The following is a 19,101-nucleotide window of genomic DNA, read 5'->3' as shown; positions in this document are numbered from 1 at the left end:
AAGATAAAGTGATAAGGGGAGACAGAGGGATAAAGGATAAGGAGGCTGAAAGGGAAGGAAAAAAGAACATAATACTAAAAAAAAAAAAAAAGAGAAGAAGAAGAAGAAGAAGAAAAGCAATGTCCCAATGAAAACAAACGAATTGTTGAAACTATGGTGGGAGGAACTGATGAATATTAACTTTTATTATTATGATTACAAAATATATTTCAAAATTGGATGAAACACATTGTATGTATGTTTTGCCAAGGACATTCTTGGCAATTACAGTCAGGAAAATTATAATTCGATCAGTGAGGCATTACTTAAAACCGCTTGAAAAAGTAGACCATTTGGACCATCAAACGGGCTAAATGGGTAAAGATTTTAGAGACTCAATATTCCAGCCTGGTGCGGATAGCACTCGCATGTTGCACAGTGAGCCCGCCAATAATGGAACCATTAGATACAGAAATTGCGATTTTTCTTCCTAAATGTATTTTACCAGTTTTTATTCTCATAAATGAGCGCAGAAACCTCATCGTGGTTTTCTATATATGAGGACAGTTCTGGAAAAAAAAAATCAAACACTTGCACAGTGAGGCTGTTTTTTCTGTCACATCTAACATCACTGTGACTGTTTTTTTCTGTAATTTCAGTTTGTAACTTTTTTGTTGTGGAAATTGTACTGATCATGGCACGTGCTTCACACCTGTGATGGGGTCTGCATTTACTCTGTTCGTGTGGTGTGCTGGACTGAGCAGCAATCAGTGCACACTGAACCACCCTTCAGAAGGATGCTGCTGCCAGCGTCTCCACAAGTTGCTGTCCCCAAAACATTAGGGATGTCTCCTCGTTTGTTGAGACAGGAGCAAAACCCACAGCGGCGAGGTCGGCATGACCTCCCTCACAAACACTGCTAACGGCTGCCTAACGCCGCGCTGACTGGAGAAGGTGTGCGACCTGGCTCCGGGGCACGCCGTGAGGTCGGGGGCCGAAAAACGGCCCCAAAACCCCTCGGGTGGCCGCCAAGACCCGCGGACCCCTCATAGGGCCCCTCAGCGGCCCCCAGTGCCGGGCACCCGGCGGGAAGGCGCCGCAGCGCCCCCGGCCCCGCCTCAGTGGCTGAGGGGAGGGAGAAGGGGGGGGGGAGCTGAGGCGGGAGTGACGTCACATGGCGGATGGGGGAGGGGCCAGCACTGCGGGGATGGAAAATTTTCGGCCCCGCCGCTCACGCGCCGACCCCGCCCCCCGCGCGCTCTGGAACGTTCCGCGGCGCTAACGGTCGCGGCCCGGCCTCGCGCCTCGCACCTCATCTCTGCGCCCCCCCCCCCCCCCCGGCCGTGTCGCCTCACGCAGCCGCGTGGAGCCGGGGGCCATGAGTGGCCTCGCTCCGCGTGAGCGGCCGCGTCCAGGCGAGGGCAAGGCGGGAGGCGTCGAGGGAGTGCCCCCCGCTGTCCTGTGTGGGGCTGGGGCACGGAGCGACACAGCCTGAGGCGCTCCCCTGACAGGAATTTCAGCGCTCCCCCCGTACCGCAAGCACCGGCCCCACAGCAAGCAGCGGCCGGGCTTCGCCTCCCGGTGCCCGCACGCAGCCGACCCCTGTGGGCCGGGCGGGGAAGGGAAGGGTAGGGTAGGGCCGGGCTAGGCCGGTCGGGGGGCGGCGCGGTGCGGTGCCGGCGGGCGGCACCTCCGCGATGACGCGGCCGCATTCCTGCCTGAAGAGCGGCGGCGCCCCGCGGGGGCCGTCAGACAGGCAGCGCCGCCGCCGCACTCGCACCGCTCAGATCCACGGGAAACGCTATTTCTCATCCGCCTCTCGCGCCGCCGGCACTTCGAGCGAGTTTTATCCTCCTCCCTGCCTTTATTTATTTAGGGCGCTCGTTCCGCCGCCGCTTTTGTAGCGAAGGATTTTTGCTCGTCCTTGCGAGGAGCGCCTGGTTGCCCCGAGGAAACCTCGCCCCGGTTCCGACAGCAGAGGTAAGGCGCGGCTCGGGGGGGCTGCGGCGGGGCTCGGCCTTTGTGCGCCGGCCGCTGCCGCATCCCGGGCAGGGTGAGGGACGGGAAAATAAATAAATAAATAAATAAATAAAGCCCCGCCGCGGCGCAGCCTGGCGTTATCCTCCTGAAGCCGGAGGGGAGGAGTTGGGGGGGGCCGCTGTGACAATCTCCCGGCGGTGTTGCATCAGTCCCCGCTCCGGTACATGGGGCAGTGTTGGGGGGGGGTGGGGGCGGGGGGGGGGAGGAGGGCGATCCCCCAGCCCCATCCGAGGGGCGGGGGCCGGGCCGTGCCCGCGCCGCCACCTTTGTGCGCGCGCCCCCGCGCCGCTCGCCCCCCGCCCCGCGCGCTGGTACTTTTCCACTCGGCGGCGGGCAGGCGCGCGCCGCCCACGTGACGGGCCGCGGCTCCCGCTGCGGCACTGACGTCGCCCCCCCCCCCCCCCCTTCATCCCCCCCTTCCCGCAGGCGCGGCCGCCCCGCCGCCAAGGACAAAAGAGCGGCCGCCACCGCCGCGCAGGGCTCCGCCGCGCCATGAGCAGCGCCGAGATGGGCAAGTTCAACATCTCGCCCGACGAGGACAGCAGCAGCTACAGCTCCAACAGCAACGATTTCAGCTATCCCTACCCCACCAAGCCGGCCGCCATGAAGAGGTCAGGGGGCTCCGCCGGGCACGGGGCGCGGCGTGCGGGGACAGAACGGGGCCGCAGCCGCCGCAGAGGTGTGCGGGCGGTGTGCTGTGCCCTCGGGGGGCTCTCCCCGCGGGCGGGTGGCGCGCTTTCCTTGCTTTCCAATGGAAACGGTACTCGGGAAGCGGCTGCGCGAGTTTGTCTGCGATGGTCGCTGATCGTGCGATGTTTTCTCCAGCCACTACGCCGATATGGATCCAGAAAATCAGAATTTCTTGCTTGACTCCAACGCTGGAAAGAAGAAATACGAAACTCAGTATGTAAGTACCTAGTAATGACCTTTCAAAACCAGAAAAATGCTTTCTTGCCAAATAGATGTTTGTTTTAATTCTGAAATGAATAATGACTTTCTATTAATTATGACCTATCTCCCTTTTCTCAGCATCCGGGTACCACTTCCTTTGGAATGTCAGTATTTAATCTGAGCAATGCTATTGTGGGTAGTGGCATCCTTGGTCTTTCTTATGCTATGGCTAACACTGGAATTGCTCTTTTTGTGTAAGTATCTTTTGGTTCATCAAAAAAACAACTTTCTGATGTGTAACTGATAGTGGATAAATGTTTGAGGTAAAAATTTGACCTTTACAAAATAACCTAGTCATTGCCGTAGGTGCAGGATTGCATTTTAGTATTTATGGATTGTTTTCATTAGAACAGTTGTGATACGTTTGGAGGGACTTGTAAAAGATAAACAACTACATTGCAAGTTCTCTAATCTACAAAACGATTTACAGTGACTTTTCCTTTGCTTTGTTAGCTGTAGATTATTCATGAGAAACTGATAGACTTCCCTTGAAAAGTCCATAATTCAAATGAAAACTAATAGAAAAATTCCCGAGGTCGTTACTGGAAGTCATAATTGCACAGAAAGTACAGGATTTGGCTGTAGTGAGTTAGAAGAAAAAACTAGGAGGAAGAGGATTATTTTTGTCTCTTGTGAATCTGGTCTTCTCTGCTCTTATAAAATTCTGTGTCCCAGTACCACTGATCAAGGATGGGGTCTCCTTTTCCTCCACTGACATCATTGTGCCTATAAGGAATAATGTATTTACATCAACAAAGAAGTCCTTTTTCTTGCTGTGCTTTTACTCAGTTCAGGGAACTGATTTGAACTACACCTATAAAAATCTCTGTCTCTCTGCATGTGGAATAACCAGCATATCTTTATTGCTAGATCTGTATTGGCAGAACCTTTCAGGTGTAAGAAAAGACTGTAGTAGCGTAATTGGAAATTGCATGAGGAAACAGTTACCTACAGTGCTTCTAAATGTCCTGGGAAAGGAGATGTTTCATATATTGAGGGCAGTTTGGCTAACACAACATGCAATTTAAGTGACTGTGTGCAAATGGGAATCCTAATACTCACTTAGATGATACTAAGCAGAAGGAACAATTTGCCATAAATTCAGAATAGAGAGATATTTCACCTGTTCACACGTCAGTTGAAGGTGTTTTATAGCAGGCATAAGATAACCACAATAATGCACGTTTAAACATCTCTGAGGAGAAACAAAAATGAAGGGAGAAGGAAGTACAAAGTTGGATATCTAAACAGATCTGTACGTGATGGGGGGCTTCTTTTCTGAAGAAGAAAGAATGCTTAAAGCCATCAAATTAACGATTGGGTGCTGAGGTCATTTATTTACCTTTCATTTCCAGATAGTGCATTGAAATCTATTTGCATTAGTGCCGATTCAACGATAAACTAGCGTGTTACACTTCAAGAGCTGATGTAGTTGGTAGAGTTCTGATGCGGGAAAGCAGAATTGTCAATCACTAATGATACTGAGGGCTTATGATGACAATGAGGGCATTACAGACATCTTTTAATAACTAGGTTACAGATTCAGATCCAGATGCAGTTGATTATGACAGTAAATTCTTAGAAGACTGCGTGGAATCACTTGTCAGCGCTGTACTAAATAAACTAGTGATACGGTCCTGAAGCCAGAAACTGAGTGAGCTTCTAGATGAGTTTGCTGACTGATCTTGTCAACGCTCTAAGCAGCTATTCAAGGTTAGGACTAAAGGATCCAGAACCTGTGTTGTTTTAATTAAATGTAATTAAATGTAACCTTTTACGCATCTCACTGTACTGTTTCTAGTTGATGCCTAAATTAAATCCTGGTTAAATCTGTGCCTGTCAGAAACACAGAGGTTTATTTGTGTGTGCATGCGTTGGTGTAGAATTGGCACGCTAACACAAGTTTCCTGGATCCCTTGAACAGATCTGTGAAGCTTTTTTCTTAGATGTTCTTGTTTCCACGTCTTTGTACTATATTTACTAATTTCAGCAACGCTAACAATGACACAAAAGGAAATTGACAGATTACACTGAGAGCTCTAAAAGGAGCTTCATGGTTTTTAGCAAATGTGCTGCTTCTTAAGTTTATAGTAAAGTACCTTGCTCCTTTTGGTGTAAGAAAGGCCAGGGGGTTTTGAATACATTGTGGTCTTCCACAGTGTTCATCAGCTGTAAAGAAGTCTCCCCTAGTGTGCCACTCCAGGAAGTGCATTTGCTGTGGTTCATTTCAGAGATCAGAATTTTAGGTGTTTCAAAGCTGTGTTTCTGCAAGTAATATATGCAGCATGTAAAATCTGTGGAGAAGATAAACAAGCCACTATCAATTCCCATGTAATCACGCAGGAAAAATAACTTTTGAGCCAATAAAGTATTTTTTTAATGTAAACTTACATTTCCATTTGAAGACTAAGTGCACAGCTCTCAACATACATTCATTTGCAGTACGTCCTTCAAGGCTTTTGCAGTTTCATCCTTACATTAAAAAAAAAAAAAAGAAACATGTTTACATGTTTAAGCTGGAAGGCTGATTTGTTCATGACTAAGGTAGTCTTTACTTCAGCTGCAGTTTTAGCTGATACACTCAGGACATACTGTTCAACAAGGAAGACAGGAGAAATGCAGTTTCCAACAGTGATACAAAACCATTGCCATTGGTAGTTTGTTAAATAATTCATATCAAATGTATCCAACTGTAATGACCTGATACTTGTCCTTGGTTATGCTACCTTATACTGAATAGGTTAATTCTACATTAGAATTCCTCTAAAATGTATTCCTCTGAAATGCATTTTCATATAAAATCCCTTTTAAATGAGGCATTAATTGGGTTTTCAAAAAGCTTTTAGCTGGCCTTAGAGTCTACAGTTTATTCCCAGATAATATTTTAATACGATTTTTCTTTCATTGTTTGATCTGCCTTTATTTAATAAGGTTACGACAAGTCATTTATGGCTATTAAAAAGTTGCATGTTTTTCCACCCCCCAGGATACTCCTGCTATTTGTCTCAATAGTTTCTTTGTATTCAGTGCATCTCCTTTTGAAGACTGCCAATGAAGGAGGTATGTCGAAGTACTATTTTGCAAGCGTGGTGTTTGTCTCATACTATGTTTTGGGGAAATGCCGTTCCAATGAGTTGTTTTGCTTTCTTTTAGGATCTTTATTATATGAACAATTGGGAATGAAGGCATTTGGTATGGCTGGAAAACTTGCTGCTTCTGGATCAATCACAATGCAGAACATTGGAGGTGAGGGCAAGATCTTATAATGTCTATATCATCAATAATAATTGTTCCCTACTTATTGTGGAGACTTTTTTTCACACAACATGTATTCATTAACTGCTTGTGTTCAAGTGAGGTTATGAAACATGTTATGTGATTCTTGCATCTTGTGACATATTCTATATTTGTAATGATCTATGATGTTATTCACCTACAGCTATGTCAAGCTACCTCTTCATAGTGAAATATGAGTTACCATTGGTCATCAAGACATTTATGAACATCGAAGAGAACACAGGGTAGGTGTTAGAACTCCTCATCAGAGAAACTATTAGGAGAAACAAATATGGAGACTGTACATATTTTTATATGAAGACCACGTTCGGTACATCATAGGGTAGCTTCTTACTCAGACAGAGATACAGTAAGTTTGCCCTTCCCCTGAGTGCTCCACTTCATTTAGATCCAGCCTGTCCCTGGAAAAGGGTAGAAAAACACAGGTATTGCATCTTATTACAGAAAGCTGTTCTCTAAAGAACATCAGGTAAGTGTTGATGTATGTACATGTAACATATGTATGGCAGTACATACTCTTGATAAGGAAAGGTAAATGCTATTATGTATTGTTTTTTAAATTATATTCCAACTAGTTTGGACTGATTGTTTTGGTTTTCTCATGTTAACATTGTGGGGAAGTGATGGAATGTACGAGTTAGGTGAACTCATGTAATAAATGTCATAAGGGGCAGCTTTCAAAAAAGGTGTGGGGACTAAACACTGAACTAAAAGAGTTCATATGCCCAAGACCAAAATCATGAACTCATTGCCAGTTAGTCCTGGAGACAACTTAACTCCATTGTGGCTTTCTTACTTGGCTCTTAATGAGGATGCCTTGGTAGAGTTCATGTTACCTAACTGTACTGGTCTGAAAGGTAGATTTTGAGCTCATCATTACTCTGGTCTTTGCATAATCTTTGAAGAGAGAAGGTTCGTTGTAGTGGTCAGTTTAGTGCACCTGACTTAGACACCTGTTTTGGGCATCTCCGATGAGTGATCTATCATATCACTCTGTATTGAGAGGGTATGTAAAAACAGCTAACTAAAACAAGACGCCTAACTTAGATGGATAGAGTTAAGTGCTATAAATCTCACTCTTCAGAGTTGTACTTCTGTGCCTTGTCCTGAAGTGTCCCAGTCTTGAGAGGGCTGAGCAGCTCAAGACTCCAACTTACACCTAAGCCTGAGTTCAGAAGGTAGGCATTTTTCTGCCTGTGTTCCCCAAGGGGTTCAAGCCATTTGGTGTTCATACAGCTTGCTGGTGGATATTGTCATGATGACAGTGCTAGTTTTTTATTTTTATTTTTTAATGTATTCAGATGAAGAATACAATACCTGATTTGCTTAATAGTGTAGTTCTTACAAGTTCATTCCTGGGACAGTTCATTTCCCTCGTTTGATTGAATCCAAGTCCTTATGTTCCACTTCTTAGGGAAGTTGGCAATACTTACAAGGGGGCTTGGAGACAAATATTTTTAACTGACCTGTCTTCAGAGAAGAATTCAAAATCAATTATAATTCAAGAGGGAAGTTTCAGCACTGTGAGTTGCATTGCACAAATAAAGCTGCTGCTCTGCAACTGAGGCAGCAGTGTCTGAGAGATTTGTATCTACAGTGTTTTCTTGTTGGCTGATACTAGGTAGCTGTACACTGATTTAAAGTAAATCTTTTCTCAGTGCTGTAGCAACTGTGGACCCCATTTAACTGACTCTCTCCATGCATTGCTTAGGGGAGGCTGGGTGGCTACCATTGGCATGGATTCCACTCTGGCAGCCTGGTGCCTAAAATGTAAGCACTTACCTGTTTAAATGTCCCAAAATAATGCTTACTGTAGAAGAAAATGTTCTGGAATTCTACAGCAATATTACAAACAGTATCTCCATTTTTACAGTTTGTTCTGCAATTTTTAAAATACTCGGCTGTATTTTGAAGCTGTGCAGTCCCATTCTTCAGTCCTCAGTACTGAAAAACTGTTAAGTCCTTGGTTTGGAAGTCCCAATGCTCTTTGTTGTACATACACAGTAACAGTGTGTACATTCTTATGACTCGCAAACGCCATGAGTCTGCTCTGATTTCTTTTAGATTTACCTGTTACCTTTAAAAAATAAATGGAGAAATAAGAGCTTACCACATTAATGTCCTATACATCTGAACTTCGTAAAATACATTTTTTACTTTCAGCTATCCCAGGTAAACCTGGGGAAAGAATCAAATCGTTTTTTCACTTGCTACATATATCCAGAGCAAGTCTGTTAAAGTTATTCCATATTTCAACTAGCATATGGGCTTATAATAGGTTTATAATTCAGCCATTGAGTTTGAATGCACAAATTTCCAATTGGGTAATTAAATTTTGTTTATCTAAATAATATACAATTTTGAAATATTCTGTATATATTTTCTAACAGTATTTGAAGTATTAATGTTTGGAAATAAATGCTTAGTGTTACTTGAATTACTTAAAGAATATGGGATATTCCTGTAGGATCAGATAAAGGAAGTGATTGCTCTGCCACAGTAAACTACTCAAGATCAGTTTTCCTGTTAGTTCAGTGGAACTGCATTATATTTACAGAGATTAGCTTTGTTTTCCCATGTTTCAAAGGAAGATGGTCACCTTCTAGCTCTCTAAAATGTTTGATCAAAAATGGCTTTTGCTTTTTATGGAATAAAGGGCAAAACCAATGTGAAGGAAAAAACTTCCGAGTTTCTTACCATAGTTTCCCTACTGGAAGGGACTAAACATGCTTCCAGTAGAATCCCACTGCTTTTTTGGTATTTTCCGGCCAGTGGGCTTGAGCTACTGCCTTAACTCCAGCCCTCGTCTGTTTTTCTTTAATTCCCGCAGGGCACCCAACAGAATTTTATTGCCATTAAAGTGGATTGTTACCTTGCTGGGGCCCTGCTGTATTCTAATACATCTGGAGAGTTGGGAATCAACATTTAAGCAAATTACTATTCTTCAAGGTTTATCCCAGTTGGCTTTCCTTCTGGTCAATCATTTACTTTTGTCTTCTGACTTCCAGATGCATATTAATTTTGGAAAAGGACACTAAAGGAAAGGCACAATGTAGGTTTGGGGTGAGATAGGAAGGTATTGTAGGGCTCTAGTTCCATGTAGTAAGTTGAATGCTAAGCCTTTGTGATATTAGATAGTGTATTTGTGTAAATAGCAGCCACATGTTGTAGGAGAAGATAAGTGTGGAGACTAACTGCCAAATGTTGTAATTTTTCAATGCTTCGATTACTTACAAATACTCTTTTTCCTACAGAGAATGGTATCTGAATGGCGACTATTTAGTGCTGTTGGTGTCTGTCATCCTCATTCTTCCCCTGTCGTTACTGAAAAATTTAGGTAAGCAGTAGAGTACAATCAAATTAAAAATGCTTTGAAAATAATGTGAGGAAATGGCTAATGGGATGTTCGAGTCTTGGAGTGCTGTGTGAATTGACAGCGTCTTTAAGCCTGTCTCATCTGACTACTCAGTGTTTAGGTAATTGCTCTCAGCGTGATTTAAAAAAAAAAAAAAAAAGGTCAAGATGAGTGCCTCTAAGGCAACAGATGTGTTTGTGGAATACAAAAGGACAATAGATAGGAAAGCTTTAGAACAAGGATCAGCAGTACATTGTGTTTTAATCACAAAGTTTGACCTATCTTGGTCAGCTGTGAAATAGTATAGTAGTGTTACTAGCCATCCTGTAACAGTCTCAAAAGAATAGGAATGCTAGCCCTGGGCAGTTAAATTGTCTTTCCAATGTAGATAGAAGTCAGCTTTTTCATTCTAGTTCCCAAGCAGTAGTAGAATATTTGTACCAGATGCCTTACATGAAATGTCTGTAATTCAGTGATATATGTGAATAATTTAGATAGCACACTATTTGTTCAAATAATCCTGTACTGGAACTTTAATAACTGAAAGTCTTAATGTGAATTGCTTTCTAAAGTTATTTATTCCTACAAGTTAAATGAATCAATACAAACAGAATGGAAGGCAAACTTGTTGCAGAGGGTATTCCACTAAAATTAGTCGTATAGTCACATTTAGTATATAATAATAAAAAATCACATAGTTTATTTAAAAATATGTATACATACATGAATATGAAGTTCAGCAGCACAAACTTACTGCTGCATTTTCCTTACGTGTCTTTGAGAACTTCCAGATCTGGGTTGAGATTAATTTGAAAGTTGATATATAATTCATTTATTTTTTATGCAATATAAGGAAACTGGCAATCCAAGGAAATCACTTTCAGAAAATACTCTGTCTTAATTTTATTATGGCATGAATATTTTATCTTAGACCTTTTTTTTATCTTTCTTGATTACAGGATATTTGGGCTATACCAGTGGTTTTTCCTTACTTTGCATGGTCTTTTTCCTGATCGTTGTAAGTATAATTTTGTAGACTTCCAACTGCATTTTGAAGTGGAATTAAACAGAGTTTCTGAAAAGTTTCACATATTGCATTAGCCAAAGTAACAATAAATACGTTACTTTATTTCTAGGTAATTTGGAAGATGTTTCAGATTCCTTGCCCTATGGGCAGTGACATAGTGAACATGACATTAATAAATGCGACACTGGCACCTTTGGTAGATGAAAACATAACAAGCGATGATGCTTGCAAGCCGAAATACTTCATCTTCAACTCACAGGTAACTGACTGAAAAACAGATTCTGTGCTGAAAATCACTGAAAGACTATATATACAAGGGAAGAAGGACCTAATTTATTTAAGTCTTGACTCTGACAAATAAGCTCAATTACAGTGGTGAATCTTGACACATGGGAAAGAAGTATGTATAATAGCCAATATCAAGATCAGGCTATGATGAGTTGCAGAAATCATTCTAAATACAAATATATTCAGTTCAGCATGGACTTCAGTGAGATTTGAGAGTATTTGGTATCTCAGGGTCTGAGATACTTCACTTTTGCCAAAGCTTCAGTTATAAAGAATAGCTAGTCTTTATGAAAAAAATGAAAGAGAGAACCTAAGTCAAAACTGGAAATTTATGGATTTTTTTATTGTATTTCTAATGTCTGCTTATTTAAAAAAATACATATTTATGTTTTTCAGACTGTCTATGCTGTCCCAATCCTAACATTCTCTTTCGTCTGCCATCCTGCAATTCTTCCTATCTATGAAGAACTGAAAGGGTAAATGCTAGATATGTGCCCATTATTTCACTGCATAAGCAAAGTAGTGTAAACCGCCATCCTCTCATTGCTAACAATATTTCTTTTTCTCCTTCTTATAGCCGAAGCCGTAAAAGGATGATGAATGTGTCCTATGTATCTTTTTTTGCCATGTTCCTCATGTATTTATTGGCTGCTCTCTTTGGATACCTAACGTTTTATGGTAAATATTACCATCTCTGCTTTCTTTTAAATAATTTATACTCTGCAAAACCACAGTATTATTTTTAAGTTAGAGCAAGCAAGCTCTTACTTTGGGTTCCACATACGCTGTATTTTTTTTAATATTTCTATAAGCCTGCACCCAAAAGTAGATCAGTAGTAGAACTAGGCCTAAGGCACAGGATTAAAATTGAATTAAAACAGATTCATTGCCTCCAAGTTATCCCCACATAAAATCGGAGACGTACTTCCAAGAACTGTGAAGTTCTTGGTTAACGTTGCTCTAACTGTAGATTCACTTAGGATATTGTGCAGACGCAGTTGTCTTGAGAACTATGTTAACTGCATCTAATTAAAATACCGCTTTCTTTTTAGGAAATGTTGAATCGGAACTGCTTCATACCTACTCTGCCTATCTGGGCCCTGATGTTCTTCTTCTTATTGTGCGTCTCGCTGTCCTTATGGCTGTAACCCTTACCGTACCTGTAGTTATTTTCCCAGTAAGTGATTTTTTTAATCTTACTACCGTTTTTTCATCTGTCCTGCTGTTGTCATTTGTTGATTTGGCAACTTCAATTTATTAATTCCTAGAATTTTTCTCTAATGTGGAAAAAAAGAAAATTTATTCTAATAAGCTTGTTGAAATATCTCTATACTGTTAAATGAAATAAATAAATAGCCAACATTTAAAAGCAGTAGATACAAAGACATACAGCTATATCATTTTCCTGATATGATTTAATTGGTGGAACAGATTGCCACTTTCTAAAAGAACTTATGTTACCAGCTTACAGAAATCAGCATGTTTTTGTAAGTACATTGTTAGTAGGAATTCTGGCCAATTAGCTGTATATTGTTGAACAGCATCCTTAGATTTAAAGGAAAAAAAAGAAAAGATTTATTGTTAAAAAAGAGATTTTTCCTTGGAATTTTTCTCAGTCTATTACTCTCTGCTTTTAAAATCTAGGTAACTGAAAGCAGACTTAGAATAGATTTTTACTTTCAGTTCTTTCAGCTTTAATTAAAATCTGAAGTTTTCAGGAAAATGTTAAAACACTTGAAAGTCAAATTCAGGTTACTCTCCCTGACTTTGACAATGAAAACTAATCTGTCTTTTTTTATTACATTTTTCTTCTCAATAAAAGATCCGCAGTTCCATTACCCAGCTACTGTGGGCAGGGAAAGAGTTCAGCTGGTGGCGTCACTGTTCTATTACAATTGTCCTTCTGGCATTTACCAACGTGCTTGTTATCTTTGTTCCTACTATTCGAGACATCTTCGGATTCATTGGTAAGCATTTTCGTGTCAGTTCAGGCAGTTCCTTAAGTCTTGGAAAATGCAGTTACGATCTAATTAAATTATATTTACCTGTTCACTTATGTTTACCTGTTCACAAAATTTTATTTTTGTGCTTTGTAAACACAGGTGCATCTGCTGCTGCCATGCTGATCTTTATTCTGCCTTCTGCCTTCTATATCAAACTAGTGAAGAAGGAACCAATGAAGTCAGTGCAAAAGATTGGGGTATGTATAGACAAATATAGAATGGTTACACTTGCTTTTACTAATGCAGAGCAAAAACTTTAGTTTCCTTCTTCATGACTTTGAAATCCTATTAAAGGAAGTCAATGAATTGGCATTGAATGTCATTTTAATTAACATATAGAAGTTATATAAGTACTCAGAACTGAGGAGAGAGATGTCACAAGGCTCAATTCGCTTCAGTGGCTTTTTTTTTCTTTTAATCTCCTCATCTCAACAATAGTGCTACATTTAGTTCATTCTGATGCTGATGAGAACCAGTTTTCAACAGTTTACCAACAAGTGCTATCCAAAAAAGCCTTGCGGTTCTCCCTTAAATTTTCTTTCAAGACTTACTTATCTAATTTAACTCATGACAGTTTACCTCCACCTATCATTGGGGTCTTCCTGACTGACTGGTGTTGGTGCTTTTACTGATCTCAGACTGACTTGGAGTCAAGCCAGTGCAGAGTGGCACAGCCTGACTGCTATCAGCAGAGCTACGTTAATTTCCCTCAGTTGAGGGTAAGGTCTGCTATACTGGAAAAAAAAAAAAAGGTATTATTTGAAAAAAGACCCCAGTTACAAGACAGATGTCCATCTCCTTAGTGTTTACTGTGATAGTTTATTTTTTTTCACTAGTTGATCCTTCCCCCATGAGCAGCAGCATTTGTGCCTTATATGAGCATGACTTATAGATACACTAGCAAAAACTGATAACACTTCTTTATATTTTCTCTTTTCAGGCTGCGCTATTCTTTCTAAGTGGTATAGTTGTGATGACTGGGTGTATGACACTGATTATTCTAGATTGGACCCATAGTGATGTATCCGATGGCCATTAACTGACCTGGTCTAATACTCGCTACTCCACTTCAAATGCCAGTGTTCACTCAGATACCTACTGAGAATGAAAATGAGCTATTCAGCTTCCTTTAAAATGCAGATTCTTTGTTGATGGTTCTTCTGATTGTAGAATACCTGAACTCTGCCTTTAAGAAACTATTCTGCATGATGGAAATGGATACTGACATCAAATCACGAGTGTCTGGCTGAAGGAAGTGACAACTTTATTCCATTCCAGAGAATGGACAGAACTCTCTGTAGACTTTTATCAAGCCATGTTTGGCTTTCGTCATTGTTACTTGGATATTTTGTTATTTTACTTGAATGTGCCTAATGGAACCATTTGATGTGAGAAGTGACTCTTAATTTACAGCAAAGTGTTTAAATAACCAATGAGAGAGAGAGAAAGAGAAACACTATTATTTTTTGTACCAAAAATTCTTATGGACCTCAAAAGCACTATTTTGACTTTAAGAAACATTTTTTTCTAAAAAGAATGAAAGAATATCATAGAAGAGCTCATAAAAGTATTTAATCAGTGGCCTAAATTAAATCTAGTTTGCCTTTCTGTAGAGGCATAACTAGAAGAAAATTTATTTTAAAAATATCTTCTGTTTTGGTCATTAGAAATGAACCAATTTAAGTCAAAATCCTCTAATTTTAAATGCTTCCCATAAAATTCAATTAATTTGAAGTACAGTGAAAATAATCCTCAAAATCCTATTTCACTATACTTAAATTTAAACAACAGTTATCTTTGTTTCCAAAAATGGTGTGGAAACCCAAATTTTCAAGCTTTAAAAAATAACGATCCTTTAGAACAGGTATGTTTTCCTCAAACATACTTAATGTAGAACTCAAAAAGATGGTGTTGACATTTCCCTTCTTGAGGTACTTAATAGTGCAATTGGGTAAGACAGGGTTTGGGGTTTTTTGCTTTTTTATTGTTTTTTGTTTGTTTTCTGTTGTAGATATAAACTAAATGGCACTGAAGCATATCATGCCATTGATATAAAACTCCCTCCTGGAGTTCTGTTTATTAATAAGGTCCACTGTCAGTTGTAGCAATGTTTGTTGTCGTTTTTTTTTCTGTCCAATCTTGAAACACTCGGTAGGAAAAGAAAAAGGTCCTAATGTAGTTTACTAGTTGTATAATATTCCAAAACTGTACAGTATTTCTCAAATTACTTATCCATTATTGGATTTTGAATTACTTGACTATTCTGTTTCTGAGTCAAATCCACAAAATAACTGCACCAGTGTTTCATGCTTGGTACAAACTCTCTTCACGAACACAACTGGGATTCCTCTTCCAATTTATACTGTATAGTAGTACTAAAGATAACCTCATAGACTGGATAGTCATCTCATACTTGTTTGCTTCAGAAATAAGTAAGTTTCTTATGAGCCCTAGCTAGCTAGCTGATGAAACAGGTGCTGTATGGTTGTGATAGCTGTTTTGTTTCTAGTGCATGTTTAATCTCTCATTCTTATCCCAGGTTGAAGAGAAATAACACTTGTGTAACAGCGTACTTGGCTTATAAGAGGTTCTCAAACATAACGATATTGGGTACAAAAGCCTAGATAGAGATTATTAATGAAATAATCATGGCAATGTGGTCAGCTGTCTTCATCTAACTTAATGTTTTAGAGATCCAATTTACAATGTTCTGCTCGGTATTTATGTCAGAGGGAACAAGTAGGGGCCTGTATTCCATTGATTAGACAGTGCCCAAGGCTTTTTGCTCTTGTAGAATCAATCAGGAACAAATTAAATCATAGTCATTGTTTGGCAGATAACATCAAGCTCTGCCCAGCCATTTAAAATCTATGAAAAAATTGCAGGTATTTTGTATCGATACTTCTGCATGGCTATAAGTACTGGTCACGAAGTCTGTAATGTAAAACTGTAACGAGAAGTTAGATTCCTTTTATGTTGTTTGTATCATCAGTTCAGTGGTACTCAACTGACAATTAACGATCCTGGAGTCAGCACTGACTAAAGCTCCTTAGGTACTTCTCTGCCTCAGGTACTTGACATCCGTGGCTAACTATCCCATGATACCTGATCACTGTACAGGAGTGCTGAGCGTGCGCCTCGGTACTTTGGCAGCTTTTCTTCTTCCTCTCCACAAATGTAGAACGGTGGAAGAGGTTTAAAATGTCTACCTTTGAGCAATTTGTAGCACATAAGGGATGAAACACTTCCCTTGCCAGTATTTAAAAAAAAAAAAAAAGTGAAAAATAACCTCCTTTCTTTCAGTAACCGTAGGAGAGGAGGTAGAAATGAGAAGTCACTCCACAGTCCTTCTTGGCAGCCAGAGAGGAGAAGAAATTTTGTGATGACACCTCATAATGTTGCATGATACATGTCACTTAATTCTCCTAGTGTAGCAATTTCTGGCTTCTGCATTGTGTTGTTCTTTGATGGCTGGCTCTCTACCTGCAACAGTTGAGTTCCACTTGGCTGGGTTGATTTCGAATGTATGGTTTTTTTGAAACTTGTCTGTCTAAAGTCACGTACATAACAAACCACCTGAAAGAGCAGCTTCAGTATTAAACCACTGTTTTGTCACCTCAGTTAGACGTTACCGTCTTCCATGATATTTCAGTCATAAATGTAACATTATTTATAAAACATTAATCCATTAAGCCTAAGCCTATTTTTCAATATTTATGATAGTCTATGTACATAAATTGTATGTGTGTATATACTGTAAGTATAATGTATATAATGTAGGTTTGGGATTCGGGATTTATGTATATATTCCTCTCTCATTACTGAATATTACATCATTTCAATGAGTTGTTCATGTTGTACATCTGTGTAACAACTGTCAAAGGAAAGGTCCTTTTACAACAACATGGAATACCTACAAAAATGGAGGTAATGTGTTAACACCTGAGGTGTGTAGGAAAACACTACGGTTGTATTTATTACAAATGTATATGTTGCAGTAAACACAGGCGTCACTTGGGTCCATAAAAAGCGTAGTTCAGGTTCGTGTATGCTTTTCCTGTAAAATCTACCATGGATGTTACAATCTCCTGAATGCAGCAATTTAACAACTTTTACGACCTATCAGCTTTGTTAGGCCATCGGCTTCAGGCATCCTACGGTACATCCGTGTACATATGTGAATATCCACTGTATTGTTAGAGGCCAACAGTCTGACTGCACTTGTTGGCAGAGAGCGCAACACAGTTTCAATGAAACATTGTATGTTTGTTTTAACTGAACTTAAATAAATAAATAGATAATCCTAAGCAATGTTGTGGTGGTTCTTGGGGGGGAGGCATGTGGAGGTCTTCCTGTGAAGCTGACATTAAAGTGCACCTTTAATTTCATGCATATTTAACAGATTTATGAGCACTTTTTAGGAAGGGGGGGGGGGGGAATTGCATACAATGAAGTCTACAACTTATGAAACTGCCAAAGTAACCAGAACAAATCTGAACATCAGAGAAAATGAGAGATGAAATTCGGCAAGGAACCTCTGTTATGTCAGTCCTTGCAGTACAGGCACAAATACCTGCAGGCAAGACTTGTTTTATTGCATCTCGTATAAGCATAATAAATGAGCCTTGCCAAAATCTGGTGCCATTTTCCTGCAGATGAATCTCCAGGAGGGTGACTGTGATTCTGTAAACATTTTCAAAACGGGGGCTTCTGTTTATTTTGGATTATACCTTACGGCCAACGTGCAAGTGCAACATACTGATTTCTTCATTGTCCAGAAATTCGCATCAGTTCATATGAATCTTCGTATTTCTGAAGCACTAAGAAGTAGGTTTGAAAAGAATAATGAAGGTGTAATTGTGTTGCGTTTGCAACAAAATTCTATATGAAATGACTATAAAAGACATACACTTAGGCACCCTGAAATTAGGAAATTTCTCAATTAAGGTTGCTTTAATTACATGGTCACATAGTATTTTTTTTTTGCAGGACCCCCACTGAGTAGCTAGCTATTCATTATTTTCTATCACATCTGATATGTGTTCACAGCATTTACGTGTTTCTCAATGACCAAAGCCCATTCTCATGAGTGATGGATGTGCTCATTTCTTCCCAGTTTTCATTTTAATGTCATCTCTGTGAAATGTAAATGATTATTCATTTTCTCAATGTTGCAGGCCCGTAAGAAGGTGTTATTGTTCAGTCTGCAAGTGGGGACAGCGCTGTGAAGCAGACGTGCATTTGAGTTCACAATTTGAAGTCCTGCACTCACTTATTTCATATTTCAGCATTTATTTATATGCATCTGAAGCATAACCCTACCTGACGTAAGACAGAGGTTTGGAGTGATCGTCATTCTTGAAACAAGAGCCCTAAGCACCATGTTAGCCACCTGCAAACAGTAGCAATATCTGGAAATGTCCATTCTCCTAGCTTGCCTACCACCACACAGGTTTCGTACCAGTCTAGGAGCCATTTCCTTATAATACCACTCGACTTTGAACAACTAACCCACCCTTCTGCAGTCAGGGATCTCCGTCAACTTAGATAATATGGGAACTTGGGGGGGGGGGGGGGAAGCTGCAGAAGTAAGTTTTTGTTGGTATACTCATACAGGCTCACTCTGTATGATAAATGAGATGGTGCAATTAAAAGAATTAGCACCGTGTAACTGTGTATGTAAAATTGTGTTCTCCAAACCCCTGTACCCAACACAACACCTCTACAGGGATAAGCTGTCACTTAGCATTATTCACAATGCTCAGACTTGGGAATCTCCGGAGTCCTCTGCAGGTGAGAGGCGGCATCTCCACATTCTCCTGGCTCCCCTCAAGTTTTGGTTTTCCTCGCCCTCCGTCCTTGTCCAGCCGCTCTGTCCCGAGGCCATGCCTACTCTTCTCACCTCCAAGTGTTCATGCAGTGCCCAGATCCTGCCAGATGGTGCCCAAAGGCCCCCGTTACTTAGCTCGTGTTCCTGTTTGCAGAGCAGCCCCGCTCCCATTTAGTAAGCGTGCCTGGGCTTCCCTTCTAGAGAAAACAAGCAGAGGGCCTGTGTACATCCAGGTTTTGGTGCTGGAAGGAGCAGAGATGCCATGAGGGACCCCCAGTCCTGTCCTTCCAGGCGCTTGGATGCCTCACACCTCCAGTGCAGAAGTGTCCAG

At 40.7% G+C, this 19,101-nt stretch overlaps 1 protein-coding gene across 3 annotated transcripts; it reads left to right on the top strand.

Annotated features, from left to right (window-relative positions):
• Positions 1 to 1,187: 1,187 nt before the first annotated feature.
• Positions 1,188 to 17,244, top strand: SLC38A2 (solute carrier family 38 member 2). Of its 3 annotated transcripts, XM_040551841.1 has the most exons (16): positions 1,188 to 1,959; positions 2,446 to 2,630; positions 2,845 to 2,926; positions 3,049 to 3,164; positions 5,957 to 6,030; positions 6,124 to 6,216; positions 6,410 to 6,491; positions 9,522 to 9,604; positions 10,582 to 10,640; positions 10,759 to 10,908; positions 11,334 to 11,413; positions 11,515 to 11,615; positions 11,990 to 12,114; positions 12,760 to 12,904; positions 13,040 to 13,137; positions 13,881 to 17,244. In XM_040551841.1, the coding sequence occupies exons 2-16, from the start codon at positions 2,512 to 2,514 to the stop codon at positions 13,977 to 13,979; spliced, it is 1,506 nt and encodes a 501-aa protein (XP_040407775.1). In that variant the 5' UTR covers positions 1,188 to 1,959; positions 2,446 to 2,511; the 3' UTR covers positions 13,980 to 17,244. The 3 variants fall into 3 exon arrangements, with proteins under 3 accessions (XP_040407775.1, XP_040407758.1, XP_040407765.1); XM_040551824.1 differs by having other exon boundaries at positions 1,239 to 1,959; positions 12,760 to 13,137; XM_040551831.1 differs by having other exon boundaries at positions 1,239 to 1,959; positions 5,957 to 6,216.
• The last annotated feature ends 1,857 nt before the right edge of the window (positions 17,245 to 19,101 follow it).

This window comes from Cygnus olor, chromosome 1 (assembly GCF_009769625.2).
Source record: "Cygnus olor isolate bCygOlo1 chromosome 1, bCygOlo1.pri.v2, whole genome shotgun sequence".
In the NCBI taxonomy this organism is placed as follows: domain Eukaryota; kingdom Metazoa; phylum Chordata; class Aves; order Anseriformes; family Anatidae; genus Cygnus; species Cygnus olor.
Note: the sequence above shows the minus strand (reverse complement) of the source record. Positions and strands in the feature narration are given on the sequence as shown.